The sequence below is a fragment of the Colias eurytheme genome, chromosome 8, assembly GCF_061535395.1.
Source record: "Colias eurytheme isolate Ceu_HAF_F1 chromosome 8, ilColEury1 Martin Lab GWU primary, whole genome shotgun sequence".
Taxonomy (NCBI): domain Eukaryota; kingdom Metazoa; phylum Arthropoda; class Insecta; order Lepidoptera; family Pieridae; genus Colias; species Colias eurytheme.
Window position 1 is genome coordinate 9275572 of NC_142987.1, and position 18055 is coordinate 9293626.

Consider the following 18055-nt stretch of genomic DNA (forward strand, 5'->3'; position numbering starts at 1 on the left):
CTTTCACTAAGAAACTTAGGTCGAAAAAAATGTATAGAGTTATGCATTTTGTATGGAAAGCTTATTTTTTTTATATTTCGTCCAAATTTCTTTGTAAAAGTTGATCAGTTATATAAACATGAAGTTGAAGATATCAATAGAAAGTATTCGCAAATTTTGTGTACTGATAAAAAAAAATCACCCGGTGTAATTTTCACGAAAATTGTTTCAAATTGTCATTTTTGGTACTTATTACGAATATTAAATTATACGAATGATTTAATTTTTAAAAATTAAGTGGAGCAACTTTCCCTTAGTACATTTGTATTATTTACATATAGGATGACAGGATGCATTTGTTTGCACTACTAGACCAAGCCCTTAAGATGTAAATGTTTTTTTTCTGAATTATTCTATTTTATTACTTGAAGTCTGCATTTTTAATAATTTTCGAGCTATTTATTCCTATTCTAACTACATAATTCAAATTATTTTTTTTCCACAGATAATGATCCTCCTAATATGGGCGGTCGTGTTACTTGGCGTAGTGTACTTATACCTACGTCAAGTATATTCAAAGTTCCCAAGGCATGGAGTGAAACAACTTGAGCCCGTGCCTTTGTTTGGCAATATGTTGCCCATTTTGATGAGAAAATACCACTTCATTTATTTGATTGAGGATTTACATAAACGGTTCCCGAATGAAAGGTAAATATGTTTTTTATTAAGCTATTGCATAGCTTCTATCGCGGGCCTTGAGCGCGGGGACCGAATCCAGAAATTTAGTAACGAAAAACTCCGACGGGCGCGGAGGTGTGGCTTGAAGGCATAGCATGCAATAGCTTTACCGCGGTAGTCCCCGAATGCCACACGTCTTTTTTTATTTTATTACCATCACCAATCTCATCATCAGCCTATTATGTTCCCACTGCTAGGACACGAGCCTCATATGTGGGTTTAGGTCATACTCCACGCTGGCTAAGAACGAACTTTTGATTCTTCGACATGTCGGTTTCCTAACGATATTTTCCATCACCGTTCGATTTTAATTTTATGGAATTTTAAATCTCAAATAACAGGCAGAAGTTCAAATAAATTATGGACTATCAATGAAAATCTAGTTAGTATGAAGATTGCGTAGCTAAAAAAAACCTAGTTAACGTTCCCGTGGGATTTCCGGGATAAAACAGACAAGACAAGCAGACAGACCGACAGAGTTATGGCTGGTTCACACTTTGATTAGTGCGAGTACAGGTGATTAGTGACTACGTGTGGACAGCGACTGTTTAGTGCAAGTGTTTAGTAGGCTGTGTAGTAACGTGAATAGAAGCGTGTTCTATTTTGTTGCGAGTGGACTGCCAGTAGCCACGTCCCGCCCTCCCTTCCCCCTCACTCGCAATGTGCCTGCTTAAACACGTCTGGACAGGAGTGTTTAGTGTTTAGTGTTAAGCGTAGTGTGTAGCGTCAAGTAACTATTCTCTAATCTGTGGTAGCGTCGCGAATTGGACACTACTCGCACTACACACCTGCACTCGCACTAATCACCTGCACTTGCAGTGAATTGGACACTACTCGCACTACACACCTGCACTCGCACTAATCACCTGCACTCGCACTAATCAAAGTGTGAACCAGCCTTTATTTTCGCATTTATACTAGTACTAGCTGTGCACCCGCATTGCTCAGCTCCTGTTGGTCTTAGCATGATGATATATAGCCCCAAGCATTCCTCGATAAATGTGCTATCTAACAACGAAATATTTTTTTAAATCGGACCTATTGTTACTGAGATAAAATATAATATGAAATATGTAAATATGTAATAATATTGTCCTTGAACATGCGATAGTGAGATCGATATCATTGCATATATAACGTTTCTCAAGTGTCATGGTATCTAATTATAATGTATGGCGTGTATTTATTTATAATTAACATTAAAATATGTAAATCTATTGTAATCGGTTATATAACTCCTATAAAAGATACAAGAATTGTGTATTATTTGAAAACTAATCAAAATCTAATGTGGATTAGCTTCTTAGGAAGGAAATTGGATAGTTTTCACTTTTCAAACATTAAAAATTACGATATTTTTATTTGAAATTAAGTAATAACATTAAACAACAACAACAAAAGAGTCCCGAGTGTGAAAAAACTTATACATGCTTACATAGTTTATAATATATATATATATATTTTTATATTTTTTTTTATTATGTGTGACTAGAATACCGTGAAATTGTTTGAACTGCGAAATGTTTGATAATAATAATTAATGTGATTAAAATAACAAGACTATAGTTTCGTTAAATTCACTGAAATTTCTTTTTATAAAAAATACAATTATTTGTGATCTATGGTTTTATATTTTCTGTTATATAATCAATTGTTTCAGATTTGTAGGTAGATACGAATTTTTAAACCCCGTCGTTGAAATAAAAGACCTGGAATTAATAAAGAAGATAACAATAAAGGATTTTGAGCATTTCCTCGACCATCGAGGCTTCACTGATGAGAAGGTTGAACCTTTGTTTGCTAGAAACCTATTTACTCTGAAAGGTAAGTTTCTATTCCTTTGTATTCAATTATTTTGTTAAAGTGAAATTTCAGGAGCCTTGAGAGTAAAATGTCAAGGTCACGTCATGGCAATATCGTCACGTCATGGAGTAAGGCAACGATTTTGGTATCTTTGAATCTTGCCAAAGAAGTTTCACTTCTGACGTGTGTGCTCGGCACACACGATTTTTTGCCATATAAAAGTATATTACAGTCTGTTTAAGATTAGATAGTATTGTAAATATTTATTTGAGTTAACAAAGAACTTTCTCGGAATCATTACATGCACAGTTTCTTTGTGAGCTCTTGCATAAAAATATAAAAGACATTTTATCATCAAGAAAATATAAAATCTGTTTCAATTCTAATTACGCGATGCGATTTCCACGAATATATAATATAACTTTTCCCGCTATATCCACTTTCATACTTGGAAACATCGACAATCATTTTAGGTATGAAATATTTATTCAAAACGGTATAATGTTTCTAAAATTTAATATTCTTTATCTGTGATAGCGTAGCATCACTTTATAATTTAAACGAAAAGCAAAACCTTCTGACCATACTTTTTATAATAGAAATATCTATAAAATCATAAAGCTGAAGAGTTTGCTTGTTTAGTTGTTTGTTTTATACGCGCTAAAACAGGAACTACGGGCACAAATTGCTACGGATCCGATTTGAAAAATTATTTCAGTGTTAGATAGCCCATTTATCGAGGAAGGCTATATATCATCACGCTAAGACCAATACGAGTAGAGCAATGCGGGTAAAACCGCGGGGCACAGTTACTAATAATTCTTGGACTGTGGATAAATTAGTCAGATATTTGCTAAGAAAGTCGCGATTCCCGTCCTTCTTAGATAAGATGGATTTCCTTAACCAGGAAAGGAACGATTTGTTTCCTGTACTTTGAATTTTTTCATCCACTCCATAATAATCCAGAACATTTTATGCGCTAAGAATAGGCTTATAGACATCTGTTAATAATTATCATCTACTACTACTACTACCTACATATTACATAATATTATTTGTTTCTTAACAACCGACTTCACATAAAGACGTAGTTCCTCAATTCGACTGCATTTTTCAGTATGTAACTTTCGACTGGGTGAAACGATTTAGATTATATTTTTATTATTAACCTAAATCGATTAATGTTATGTAGCCGTTTGGTACCATATAAATTTTGTCCAATTCTGACCATTTGATAGTGTAGTTTAGTTTAGTCTTTGTTCAATTTTATTTGATACATAAAATTCTTAGTTTTCTTTTTTCTGATTGGTTTAACTTTTAATAGGAGAGGAATGGAAAGACATGCGGTCCACATTAAGTCCAGCGTTCACCAGTTCGAAGATAAAAGTGATGGTTCCCTTCATGGAGGAAGTCGGCAACCAGATGATACGCGCTTTGAAGAAGAGGATTGAAGCTGCTGGAGGTCAGTTTGTGGATGTTTGTATGTTTAAAAAATATTCAAAAAAAAATTGGTTGTTTGTAAAGTAGGTTTACGACCGAGATGTTTACGTGATAACGTCTTATTGGTGGCAGCGCTCGAGATGAGACGGGAGATCGGTCCGTCTCTCTCTCGTTATACCTGCGATCGCGCTCGTGAGGTTTTGGTGTGACACAAGTTTCTGAACATGTCACCCGACTAAAACGATTTTAAAAACGTTAATATTTGGGAGAATATTGCCAAATTTCTGTTTCGCCATTTTCTACCAAAGCAGAAGTCAGATCTCTTTATAAGGAATCTCTCCTGTGCGTGCAATCTACTGCACAGTGCCTATACAGTGAAAACAAGTTTATAGATATCATTGGGCACGTTAAAGGTCACTCTAAAATACCTAAGAACATGCGTAAACCTACCAAATCAGTGCCCGATGTATAAATTGAATACCTACTTATTTGATTTATTACTTTTGCTAATAGGTATTAAAATGAAGGTGGTTAAATTAAAAATAACCTGCATTCATAAAAACATTAAATGCCAACTTCAGCCATTCCAGCACTCGACATAAAACACAGAATGTTACAAAATACCAGAAGTTTTACAAAAATATGTTTGCTATAAAAGTTTGCAAAATATAAAGTCACAGTATTACCATTATTTCCTACAGTAGTGCGACGAATGTACTTGTGCAGAGAAACGGAGGGGAACTGGCGGGGGTCGGGCAACGCGGGCCGCGTAAAGCAAACACGCTTAGTTTGCTTTACCTAGCGCGAAAGGATGACGCAGTCATATTTTTTGTGTAATAATTTTATTATACATAGGTACTTACATATTCTATTATGGCGCGCACAAACTGTTCGGTTTACGGATGTAAATCTACATTGAAATCCCAGAAGGAAACAATATTTCAGAAAGATTGTATTAATTGTATCTGTTGAATTAAAATCAAAGCTATGTATATATGTTGTCCTCATTATTTTCTAATCAGATTGTACATCCCAATGCGAATGCATTACTTAGTTAAATGTTATAATATACAATTAAGAACATCCAAAAATAAAGTGTCCACGTAAATAATATTTAGCAGTGCAATATCTGTAATTATATATTTATGAACAAATAATTACATCAGATTTAATAATCGCAATTATTTTGAATGTACATATGAATAAAGATTTCATCATAATATTAATAATCACAATTGTTTTATTTCCCATTTGTTGCAACCCTAGCGTATTTTCGTGTGGCAGCGTAAGTACCTACGCTGGCGGCGGCATCGCGCGACATCAAAGGCGATTCCTTACTGTAGGAAATAATGGTAATACCACAGTATTAAAAATACGCTAGGGTTGCAACAAATGGGAAATAAAACAATTGTGATTATTAATATTATGATGAAATCATTTATTCATATGTACATTCAAAATAATTGCGATTATTAAATCTGATGTAATTATTTGTTCATAAATATATAATTACAGATATTGCACTGCTAAATATTATTTACGTGGGCACTTTATTTTTGGATGTTCTTAATTGTATATTATAACATTTAACTAAGTAATGCATTCGCATTGGGATGTACAATCTGATTAGAAAATAATGAGGACAACTTATACATAGCTTTCATTTTAATTCAACAGATACAATTATTAATACAATCTTTCTGAAATATTGTTTCCTTCTGGGATTTCAATGTAGATTTACATCCGTAAACGGAACAGTTTGTGCGCGCCATAATAGAATATGTAAGTACCTATGTATAATAAAATTATTACACAAAAAATACGACTGCGTCGTCCTTTCGCGCTAGGTAAAGCAAACTAAGCGTGTTTGCTTTACGCGGCCCGCGTCGCCCGACCCCCGCAAGTTCCCCTCCGTTTCTCTGCACAAGTACATTCGTCGCACTACTGTAGGAAATATGGTAATACTGTGGTAATACTGTGATAAAGTTATAAAAGTAAGCGAGACTCTCATTAGTAGCTTTGTGCCAGGTAACGACATAATAACTGCCTTTAGGACTTGACCCCTGGAGGTGAAAAGCGAATTTAATGTTTACCTATTTTGATTTTGAATAATTATGATACTTCTATTTGGTTTTACTTGAGTTGGTATTAATTTAGAACGAAGAAACTACACTAGACCATGTTAAGATTCATTGAAAATGAAACATCACTCAGAAACTATATTTTTATGAGACTTTGTGTAGATTTAATCGAAATGAAACTTCAGGATTAATAAAAAAAATACGTGAAGCACTCGGAGACTGCCGCGGTAAAGCTATTGCATGCTATGCCTTCAAGCCACACCTCCGCGCCCGTCGGAGTGGGGAGCGTGAGGTTTTCTCGTTACGGAATTTCTGGATTCGGTCCCCGCGCTCAAGGCCCGCGATAGAAGCTATGCAAAAGCTTAATATCAGGAAGGTTATTAATAGTTTTGTACAGTAAGATATTAGGGATAGAGATTTATGTTAGTTTCTTTGGATGGTTTATACCCTTTGCTTTCATTGACTGATTAACAAAAATAAGTAGTAAATTTAATATTCACCATTATTATAATATTATCACGTAATAATATAGTTTCAAATCAATAAACATTATAAGCTAAGTTAACAAATTATTTCTGTTCATTCTGGTAATGTATTAAGACTGGAAGGTTCTCCGAAATTCGATCCAGAGGACATTATTTATCAATTAAGTCAAGTCATTCAGTTGATCGACATTTGTATAATCTCCACTGTATAAATAAATCTATATTTATTTCTGTTTCTGCCTGTAAATTAATCAAACTAAAAGTTTTTCCAACAATCTATTTTTATTTATTTTTTATTTTTAAAAGCGTAATTACATACCATTATCTATATCCTCTTCATTCAGCTGATAACGTTCTTTTGTGTACTTAAAATACAACGCATATTATTAACTAATGTCAAGGTTTCTGAATAAATATTTATTCCATATTTTATTTATTACGACATATCTTCAAAGGATCAACACCAACACGCAACTCAGACTTTCATAGATTTATCTTATGTTTTGCCTTAATATGATTTACTTAAAGCCCTTAGTTATGTAGGTATTTAATAATCTGTGCTTATATTACAAGTGACCATGTTACATCAGTAAGAAAAACTCTGTTCGAGAAGAGTCCCAAAGAGAGTTTCTCATTTTTTTTTTCAATCATACATGATCAAGTTATGGCACAGAGGAGTTATAATTTGATCAAAATCCTCTATCTATTGAAACTATGAGATATATATTATGAACTCACTCGCTCACAAATATAATTTTATCCCAGGAAAGCCAATAGAAGTGGACTATAAAGACTTGACCACACGTTACGCGAACGACGTAATCGCGTCTTGCGCGTTTGGTCTAAAAGTAGACTCTCATACTGATGTTGACAATAAATTCTATGAGATGGGACGAACTGCTTCTTCCTTCAAACTTCGGCAAATGCTCATGTTCCTTGCTTACAGCGCTTGTCCTAAACTTGTTAAGGTAGGCTAGTTTATAAGATAGTAAGCTAGATTATAAGGTAGTAGGCTAGTTTATTAGCTTCTTTTATTTATTCCAGGGGCCTTAGACAAAGTAACAATTAAAAAACGATAACGAAGTTAGAAAAGGAAAAATGTATGGGATTGACATTAGATAGACCACGATGATCTAACGCGGCGTATGTCAATCCCATACATTTTTGGCTTTTCTAACTTCGTTATCGTTTTTTAATTGTTACTTTGTCTAAGGCCCCAGGGTAGTTTATTTATTCCAGGAATTGTGAGCTTGTTCTTAATTGTCCTAAATTTGTTTATGTAAGGACGTTATTCTTTCTATTTCTGGAAGCGTGGGAAGAGGATTTATTTCCTATTAGATATTTGATGAGACACTTTTATTTAATATAGCTACTTGTACGAAAATATTATTTAATGAGCTGGCAAAATACGCTGGTAAAATCTATTTTTAAAGTCTGGTTTAAGTATTTGAAGTTTGTATGATTGGAGTATGATGATATTGATTCTTTAATTAAAATAATATTAAAAACAAATGTTTAATAAAATCATCCAAAAAACCAGTGTAATTTAAACAATTGACCAAAGTCTGACCTTCAACGAATGATTGGACAATTGTCACAAGTAGTTGTGCCAATGTGCAGGCAATTGAAATTGAGACGTCATAGAATAACAGTTGAACTATTTATTCAATTTATGAAGTGCATTAGTTTATTTTGCTGAACTGTATTTGTTTCTTAACGGTTCATTCTGGTTTCTAAACGGGCTGTAACCTGTTTAATGTTTATCTATACTAATTTAAAAAAGAGATAGTTTGTGAAATAATGAGTACCTATGTGACGTTGTTGGGGGTAATCTCTGGATTTACTGAACTGATTTAAAAAATTGTTATACCAATAGAAGGCCACTTTTTTATAAATATTTTGTTTTGTTTCCCACTAAATTATTTATATATTTCAGTGGCTAAAAATGACGCTATTTTCAAAAGCAGTAACGAAATTCTTCACTCGTTTGGTGTTAGATACAATGAACAATAGAGAAGAAAATAATATAATACGACCAGACATGATACATCTATTAATGGAAGCAAAGAAAGGTAACGTTTATAATAAAGCTTTATTTATATTAAATCTTGGGTCTTCTTCGCGATGTCAAGCTTATTTTGTCCAATATTGTTTACAATATAAGAATATGTTGTAATAATGTTAGGCTAAAATTTTATGAATTTAAATTCAGGAAGAATACACTAAGATCTTAGTGTAGGCCTGCAGTTCATATCTTCATCAACAGGTTCTATTATAATATCCTAATGCCTTTTCCCATCATGATCTCATCTACATCTCCTATAATATCCGTCCTCCTAAACACAAACCCAAGACCTCCTTGCGACGCAACTTTGCCGGAATGGATGTTGATCGCTTGTGTTGTGATGCTCAAGATATTGACTGGTCTATCATTTATTCTCAGGACAATGTTGATACTATGGTTGAACTATTCTCATCACTTGTTACCGATCTGTACGATAAGCATGCGCCACTTAGGCCGGTAAAACTAAAACACCTTCCAGCGCCTTGGTTAACGGATGATCTGAAATCACTTTTGCAGCAGAAGTCTAAAGCCAAAACCAAACTCAAACTGAAATGTAACGACGCGAACAGGGAGAAGTACACTAAGATTCGGAATCGTTGTAATACATGTTGTAGAGATGCACAAAGACGCCACATTCACTCGTCGGTCGAGAACGGCGACCCTGCTAAAGTTTGGAAGTTCTTAAAAACCTTAGGAGTTGGCTGTAAAGATCCCAAAGCTGATTTTAAAAATTTTAATATTGAATTACTCAACCAATTTTTTGCTGGAACTCCTCACTTTGATAACACTACTAAAGTTATGACTATTAACACTCTTTCTTCTATTCCAACTCCAAATTTTCCTCCGTTCTGTCTGAATCAATTTACTAGCAGTGATGTTAAGAAGAATATCATGTCTTTGTCATCTAATGCTGTTGGGAGCGATTGCATTAGTCGTAGCATGATCCTACCTATCCTCGACATAGTCGTTCCTGTCATTACCCACATTTTAAACCATTCCATTTCCACGGGTACCTTCCCCACGGCCTGGAAAAAGGCTAATATTATTCCTCTCCCAAAAAAACCTAATCCTTCTTCTTTTTCCGATTTCCGACCTATCTCCATTTTGCCATTCCTGTCCAAAGTCCTTGAAAAGTTAGTACATAATCAATTGAACATATTCCTTAATAAGAACAACTTATTGAATCCTCTCCAGTCCGGCTTTCGTCCTGGTCATGGTACGGCTACTGCTCTCACTAAAGTCACAGACGACATTAGATTTGGCATGGACAACAAGCAGCTCACATTGCTTACGTTACTGGATTTTAGTAACGCCTTCAACTCCGTTGACTTCGATGTCCTTGTGAGCAGAGGCGGCTCGTGACAAAATTTTATGGGTGTTCACTTGAAATAAAACACTGAAAATACATGGTGTAAAGCAGTACATTTATCAAAAAAATTACTTATAAAGGAAATACCTACATACGTCTTTCTTTTTGGTGTGCAAAAATATCTATAACTTAAAGCGACAAGACATTCGTAAATATCTGTTGTTGCTTTCATCACAACCACACAACCACGGTTTTTTTTACATATTGTTCAGATTTAAACACACGCGTATATGTTTTCGTTTTTGTCGTACATTTTTGCGTAAGATCAAGTTCAGGCCGTGGCGGTCCCTTAGCTTTACATTCAAGCCGAATTTGTAACGTTTTATCACACTTTTTAATGAACGCCACATTATAATTATTGTTCATTTTAACACTCACAAGTAATACTGATAAGTATCTACAGGCTATTTCAACGCGTATTTTATAATTTTAATTAGAAAATTGCATGAATCGCGCGCGTGCATTGAAGTTGACTCGAGAGTCGAGTGTTTGTTTATATTATAGACGTAGCAACTGGCAACGTCGCAATCGCTGTCCTGCCGGGCGGTAAAAACGAACCGGCAACGTTTGCGGGTGCGGCGCACCGAATTTTGCTACTTTTCCATAGAAAATCTTTTGTTTCACGCGCAGGGCTCTGGCAAAACCCTCTCTTTCACTCCTATTGGATTTCGTATTAGGAAATGTACTAAATCTTTTTTCATTGGAGCGCAATCGTGAGCGCACCGCTTCGCGCGTTACATAATACAGTAGGTATTATACAGGTGTATGGGATGATGGAATGATGGATATATTCATTGGTATTAACAGTAGTTTTAAAGATTACGATTGATTTTAAATAGTAATAATTAATGTTAATAATTAAATTAAGGAGTATGATTTTATTATAATTATTTATGGGAGTTCACTGCACCAGCGCTCCTTAGGGCGAGCCGCCTCTGCTTGTGAGTCTGCTTCGTTCACTTAACATATCTCCAACTAGTATTGATTGGTTTCATAGTTATCTAGGTGGACGCCGGCAAAGGATTCACAGCGATGATGTCACCTCGTCATGGTGTGATATTCAAGCTGGTGTTCCTCAAGGTGGCGTTTTGTCTCCACTCCTTTTCACTATTTTCATTAATTCTATCTCGAAATCCTTATCTTCTCTCTACCACATGTATGCCGACGATGTCCAAATCTATACCCAGTCAACTCTTGCTGAGTTGCCGAACGCTATTCAAACAATGAATAATGACTTGAACTCTGTTGTTGAGTGGAGCAACCAGTTCGGATTGAAAGTCAATCCACTAAAAACGCAAGTCATCATTGTTGGTAGCCCATCGCTAATCGCGAAGGTTGACTGGGTTTCGCTTCCTTCAGTTCATTTGTGCGGCGCTCAACTACCCTACAGTAAAATCGTCAAGGATCTCGGCATATATATTGACCAAACATTGTCTTGGGATCCTCAACTGAAAGAAGTGAGCAGGAAGCTGTTTGCCTCCGCTGGTGCTTTGCGACGACTGCGTAATCTTCTACCCATTCCGACAAAGTTAGCGCTTGCTCATTCCCTTCTCCTGTCCCACCTTGACTATGCTGATACATCCTACCTTGACCTTTCTGAAGCCCAGTTGGATAGGCTGGAAAGACTCCAAAACTTCTGCATCCGATTTATCTTTGGTTTGAGAAAATTTGATCACGTCTCCGACTTCCGTAAGAGACTGAAATGGCTCCCTATCCGACTGAGGCGAAACTCCCATATCCTTCATCTTCTGTACTGTGTGTTGTTTGATCCAAAAGCTCCAAGCTATCTTCGAGAGAAATTCAAATACTTGAGCTCGAGTAATCTACGCTCCTCTACTAACCTTTTACTTCTGATTCCGGCTCACAAATCAAAATTCTTTCACAATTCGTTTGCAGTTCGTGCGGTTCAATTATGGAACTCTCTGCCCACAAAGGTCAGATGTGCTCAAAATTTGAACGCTTTTAAATTGTTATTAAAAAATTATTATCTATCTCTTGTGTAATTTTGTATAGCTGTCGTATTTACGTTTATTTTTATTTCTCGTTTTATTCTATTTTTCTGATTCCTTCTTTTCTACATAGTTACTAATATTTATCATGTATATATGTGTGCTATGGATATATATTTGTATATGTATTTATGTATTTATTTTATGTATTGTATGTAAGTGTATGTATAACTATTTATTATAATTATTTTCGTATTTATGTATTTATTTATTTCATTATTTTTATGTATTTTATATTACTATTAGTAAGTAGTTAGCTTTGTATATGTTTATTTTGTACATTTTTCAATGTGTTAGTATTGCCTTATTTTTGCTCACCCACATCACATTGTTAAATTTCCTCTGATTGTTGGGTTGCCTGGTAGATATCGCTACCTAGCGATAAGGCCGCCCTTTGCTATTTCTGTAGTTTTGTCTTTGTTATATGTATTTATGTATTTTCAATGCAATAAAGTATAATAAATAAATAAATAAATATCCTTGTATAATTTTTTTATAGGATTAATTAATTAAGATAATGATTATGTATTTAATTGTATTTATGATGAATAAACGATTTGATTTGATTTGATTTGATATATCTAATCTTTTGTTATTATTTTTATCTAGTCACGGAACTGCTTGTGTTTACTCTTATAATAAATATAAACAATGCAAGAAATCGTTATCGGTTTTAAGTACAATCAATGGGTGATAATTTAAATTGATTTATTAATTGGTATCAATTACAATAATCGGATCGAACTATTTAACGATTGTCACGTAATTTAATAAATTCTACATGATTTATTTAAATGAATGTTCAATATTAAATTATAATGACCAATGTTAATACGCATTTTATACTTATGCAAAACTCGTATTTACTATTAATATTTATTTTCAATATAATTTATTGAAGTGAGACTTCTTTATGTGCGTTCAGAGTAAAATTTCAAGGTCTCGTCATGGCAATACCATCATGTCATGGAGTAAGATTTTGGTATCTTTGAATCTTGCTAAAGAAGTTTCACTTCTGACACATGTGCTCGGCACACACGCTCTTTTTTAGAATGAAAGTTTTTTTATTTTTAGGAAGATTGATTCACGATACCAATGCGAAGGAGAATATCAAAGCAGGTTTTGCGACAGTGGAAGAATCTGCTGTAGGCCAAAATAACAATAAGAGAGGTATTTGATGAAATTAGTTTTAATATTTTATAATAATACTAGCTGCGCTCCGCGGTTTCACCCTGTGGCTCCGCTCCTGTTGGTCTTAGCGTGATGATATATAGCCTATAGCCTTCCTCGATGAATGGGCTATCTAACACCGAAATAATTTTTCAAATCGGACTAGTAGTTCCTGAGATTAGCACCTTCGAACGTACAAACAAACAATAAATATGCACATGAAATTTACTTGCACTGGTACACAGAAGATTGGCATCAAATAGCCATGTGAAGCCGGGTCCTTTTATTTTTTCCTTCCCCAATAAAACATTTATATATCGAACTTTGTCTTTTAACCTTTAATGTTCGATCCTGAGGTGACCCATCAGCTCCTTTGCCAATTCTGACATAAAAATAAAATTATACCACCTATGTCGTTATGCGTATGCCATATAAAAGGACAAAATGTATGAAAATAATTATTTCCTTCCAGCATGGACAGACAACGATCTAATCGCCCAAGCAGTTCTATTCTTCATAGCTGGTTTCGAAACAATTTCTGTGGCTATGTCCTTCGCGTTATATGAACTGGCTCTGAATCCTGAGGTCCAGGACAAATTGGCCAAGGAAATTAGAGAAACCGATTCGAAGACCGGAGGAAAATTGGACTATAATGCTATTCAAAAGATGACGTATATGGATATGGTTGTTTCAGGTTAGATATAGACTTTTTTTTGGTATATTTGGCTATTTGGCTTTAGGAAAAAAAATTGGGGAGGATGGGAGTTGGGAGGACGGGAGTGGGGAGTGTGGGAGGTGGGAGGATGGTAGATGGTAGGATGGGAGTTGGGAGGATGGGAGGATGGGTGTGGGGAGGATGGGAGTGGGGAGGATGTGAGTTGGGAGGACGGCAGTGAGGAGTATGGGAGGTGGGAGGATGGGAGTTGGGAGGATGGAAGTGGGAAGGATGACGGTGGGGAGGATGGTGGTGGTGAGGATGGCTGTGGGGAGGATGGCGGTGGGGAGTGCATTTTCTTTTTCTGTATATAGGGTATCAATTACTGTGTGTTTGTGGAACAATTTGTTAAAATTTGATTAATTTCCATTCATCTATTTGATTAATTGCAGAGGTTGTGAGGTTGTGGCCTCCCGTCGCGTCGTTGGACAGAATTTGCACAAAGGACTATAATTTGGGAAAAGCTAACAAGGAAGCCACTAAGGATTATATTGTAAGTTCTCATTATTGCAATATTGTATTTTAAGCCATATTATATTGCCTGTATGTGAGAAATTAATTTATGATATACCTGTAATTGTAGAATTTAAAAACATGTAATAATTAGTTTTTTAGAATCTTCTTTTGTCAAATATTTAATCTTCATTCAAATATTTAATTTAGTCTTCAAATTAATAGCATAATCAAATCCTTGTAAGTAACATTCATACTTATTTCGAAAATTCAAGATAGTAAATAAAATTATATTTTAGTACAAATTTTAGAGAATTTTGTTTCTTCTGTTCTAAATCTAATGTTTTCTTCTGAGACTGAACTTATTATTTTTGAAGTGAAACTTCCTTAGGCGCGTTGAGAGTACAATTTCAAGGTTGCGTCATGGCAATACCGTCACGTCATGCAGTAAGGCGACGATTTTGGTATCTTTGAAGAAGTTTCACTTCTGACACGTATGCTCGGCATAAATTTTTTTAAGTGAAAACTTCTTTAGCGGCGTTGAGCACTTTTTCTGTAATGGGTATAAAATCTTAAACTCACGTCAGGACACGTGACCTGATCGAAAAAGCGAAGACGTAATATCAAACATGCTCAACGTTAATAATCAAGTTTTCACTTCGGCCGGCACTCCCGGAGTGCAACCCATCTTTTTTTTTGTTTATATACAGTAACACATATTATAATGCTTTTTCTATAACTTTGTCTTAGATTCGTAAGGGAGAAGTGATCGCTATCCCAGCATGGGCAATACACCGTAATGCTCAATACTTCCCTGAGCCGGAAAAGTTTGACCCAGAGCGATTTTCCGACGATAATAAGGACCTGATCAAACCTATGACTTATATGCCTTTTGGTATTGGCCCTAGGAACTGTATAGGTATGTGTTCTTAGTTCTTACGTAATCCTACTATGTTTATGAGGTTGGATGTATGTATGTTTGTTTCCCTTTCACGAAAAAGCTAATAAATGGATTTGGATGAAACTTTACAGTAATATAGGTTATACATCAGATAACATAATATGAGCTATAGAAATACTTGATTATGCCAGCAGGTTCGTGGGAGGTGAAAACGGAAATACAGCCAGTAATAAAAAAAGTGTGTTTGTTTGTTTGGAGATAGTTGGCTAGAAAGTGATAGAGGCTTTTGAGATTGGTGATCAATTTAATTCTTAGTTCTATGACTATGCGAGAGAAGTGATTTTATAGTTTTCAAGTCAAAATATTCTTAGATATGGGTAATATCGATGTGTAGAAAAGTCTTATAAGTCCTTACTTTTATGTTTATTGATTTCTTGTAGTAGTAATACTTACACTTATAAATATCTAAAGAGACACTTCACGCAATATATCAAGTTTCTAGAATATTGTCGACAAACATTATACACATTAAGCTATGGATAGATATTATTATTATTATCTTGCTACTATGACTATGATATCTACTCTCTTATCCCTTTGTAAATTTCTACATTTACCTGTCACCAACTTTTTTTTACAAACCAATATTATTTTTAATTTTCCAAGTTATCACTTATCTTTTTTTTATAATACAGGTTCAAGATTTGCGCTGTGTGAACTGAAAATGCTGGTCTATCAAATTCTTCTGCATTTGGAATTAACCCCATCAGCAAGGACTCCAGTTCCCGCTAAAATTTCATCAGAATCTGTTAATATGTGGATGGAAGGAGGCCATTGGCTGAACTTTAGTATACGAAAATAAATTGTAAAAATATTAAATGAAGAAAAAATAACGTATCGAATGTGATGGCAAAAACTAAAAAAAAAATATTTCATGAATACTAATTTGTAAGAATTATCCATACTAATATTATAAATGCGAAAGTAACTCTGTCTGTCTGTCTGTTACTCAATCACGCCTGAACTACTGAACCAATTTGCATGAAATTTGGTATAGATATATTTTGATACCCGAGAAAGGACATAGGATAGGTTTTATCCCGGAAATCCTACGGGAACGGGTTTTTCTCTGAAAACGCGGGCGAAGCCACGGGCGGAAAGCTAGTTGTATATAAGTGTTAGGAATAAATGTGAATAAATTGTATTAAAAAAAGTAAATGAAAGAATTATATTTTTAAGTTATAATTGTTAACAATGTACATGTTTAGATATAAAAACTAAAATGTTTTATCAAATTTTGTCAAAATACAAAGATGAGAACATGAATTTGCAAAATAAGAAAGGTGTTTGTTACTATTTTGATATTTGTTATTTTGTATGCATATTAAGAGACAAAGTGAATGAAAATATATGATGCCTTTGGATAAACGTTTGTTACTATCTCTGCTTATAGACCGGGAGATACTGACACAAAATTTCGAGTCATTTGTAACAGGATGGCGGTTCTACAGGGTTCTTAGTACGCAATGACAAAAAGAAAAATGATGGTGTGAACGCTGGTACCGACGGCTTAGTCGCGTGGGCGTTAGTCGAACTCGTCGGAAAATAGCGAAAGTCAAACGATTTGTAACAGTATGGCACTTATTTTTCCTGTAAGTTTGAGGATCAACGATTATAAATACAAAATTTCAAAGATCTAGGTGTTGGAAATCTTCACTTATATAAATTAATAATAAATTTATTTTTCAAGTATGACAGCACTTTTTCCCCCTACTAGAAGTATGGCAAATATAGTAATGGTCACATTTTATCAAATACTCTCCAAAAAGCTAAATGCAATACTGGTACAAAAAGATAGGCGAAATAAAAAAATTTTGCAGATTTTCGGCGGTATGGCGACCATTTGGAATCGTCCGAAAAGTATGGCATGGCGATTTTCGTAAATGGCTGCACGACGATGGTTACCTGTGCAAAAGTTAGCTTGGTACAAATGGTTGAATAATTGTTTTTTTTAAATCAACACATTCGCGTCGGTATGGCGGGCTGTAAGTCATACCGGAAAAGTATGGCATGACACTACCGCCTACTTCTTTTTTATGGGCTATCGGTAAATTCTAAAATTTTTGTGTTACAAATCGTTTGACTTTCGCTATTTTTCCGACGAGTTCGACTAACGCCCACGCGACTAACCCACCGGTACCAGCGTTCACACCATCATTTTTCTTTTTGTCATTGCGTACTAAGACCCCTGTAGAACCGCCATCCTGTTACAAATGACTCGAAATTTTGTGTCAGTATCTCCCGGTCTATTATACAATAAATCGTTGTTAATAAAGTTTTATTGTTTTATTTTTAGACAATTGCGACGTTCACGAGCTAAATTAAACAAACACAAATCAATAACAATAAAGCTAATCTTATTTCATATCAAGAGTGTTGACACTAGTTAAGCGCATCAGCATGACGAAGTATTTTAACATCTTTAGGGTTCCGAACTACAAATGGAAAAAACTGAATCTTTATAGGATCACTTCGTTGTCAGTCTGTCAAGATCCTTTTTCTCAGGAACGCGTGGAGGTATCAAGCTGATATTAATATTGAATATTCGAGCTATGAAAATCAAACTTATAAGCCATTGCAATCGAAAGATACCTACAGCTTTTCATGCCGTAAATATACGCAAAGGTAGCTATACTTCCCGCGAACACACAATCTCGAAATTTGGTGCAAAGTAACACCTTTTAGCACAGGTAAATAAAAAATTGTGAATAGTTTGCAATAAATTTGCAGTTGCAACATACCTATAAAAAACAGGTTATACGGAACCCTCGGTGCGCGAGTCCGACT

At 34.8% G+C, this 18055-nt stretch overlaps 1 protein-coding gene across 1 annotated transcript; it reads left to right on the forward strand.

The window, feature by feature from the left end:
* Positions 1–487: 487 nt before the first annotated feature.
* On the forward strand, positions 488–16168 carry LOC149906711 (cytochrome P450 9e2-like). The gene is made up of 10 exons (XM_090104889.1): positions 488–687; positions 2378–2541; positions 3845–3982; positions 7292–7494; positions 8463–8598; positions 13044–13139; positions 13612–13833; positions 14247–14347; positions 15058–15226; positions 15904–16168. Exons 1-10 carry the CDS (start codon positions 488–490, stop codon positions 16068–16070), a joined length of 1596 nt encoding a protein of 531 aa, XP_089961015.1. The 3' UTR covers positions 16071–16168.
* Positions 16169–18055: the final 1887 nt, after the last annotated feature.

What these genes read in the sequence shown, in the direction of transcription:
- LOC149906711 (XM_090104889.1), top strand. Translation starts at nt 488, where the DNA reads ATGATCCTCCTAATATGGGCGGTCGTGTTACTTGGCGTAGTGTACTTA. An exon ending in AAACCTATTTACTCTGAAAG is followed by an intron (nt 2,542 to 3,844) that starts GTAAGTTTCTAT and finishes AACTTTTAATAG; the next exon opens with GAGAGGAATGGAAAGACATG. An exon ending in GAGGATTGAAGCTGCTGGAG is followed by an intron (nt 3,983 to 7,291) that starts GTCAGTTTGTGG and finishes ATTTTATCCCAG; the next exon opens with GAAAGCCAATAGAAGTGGAC.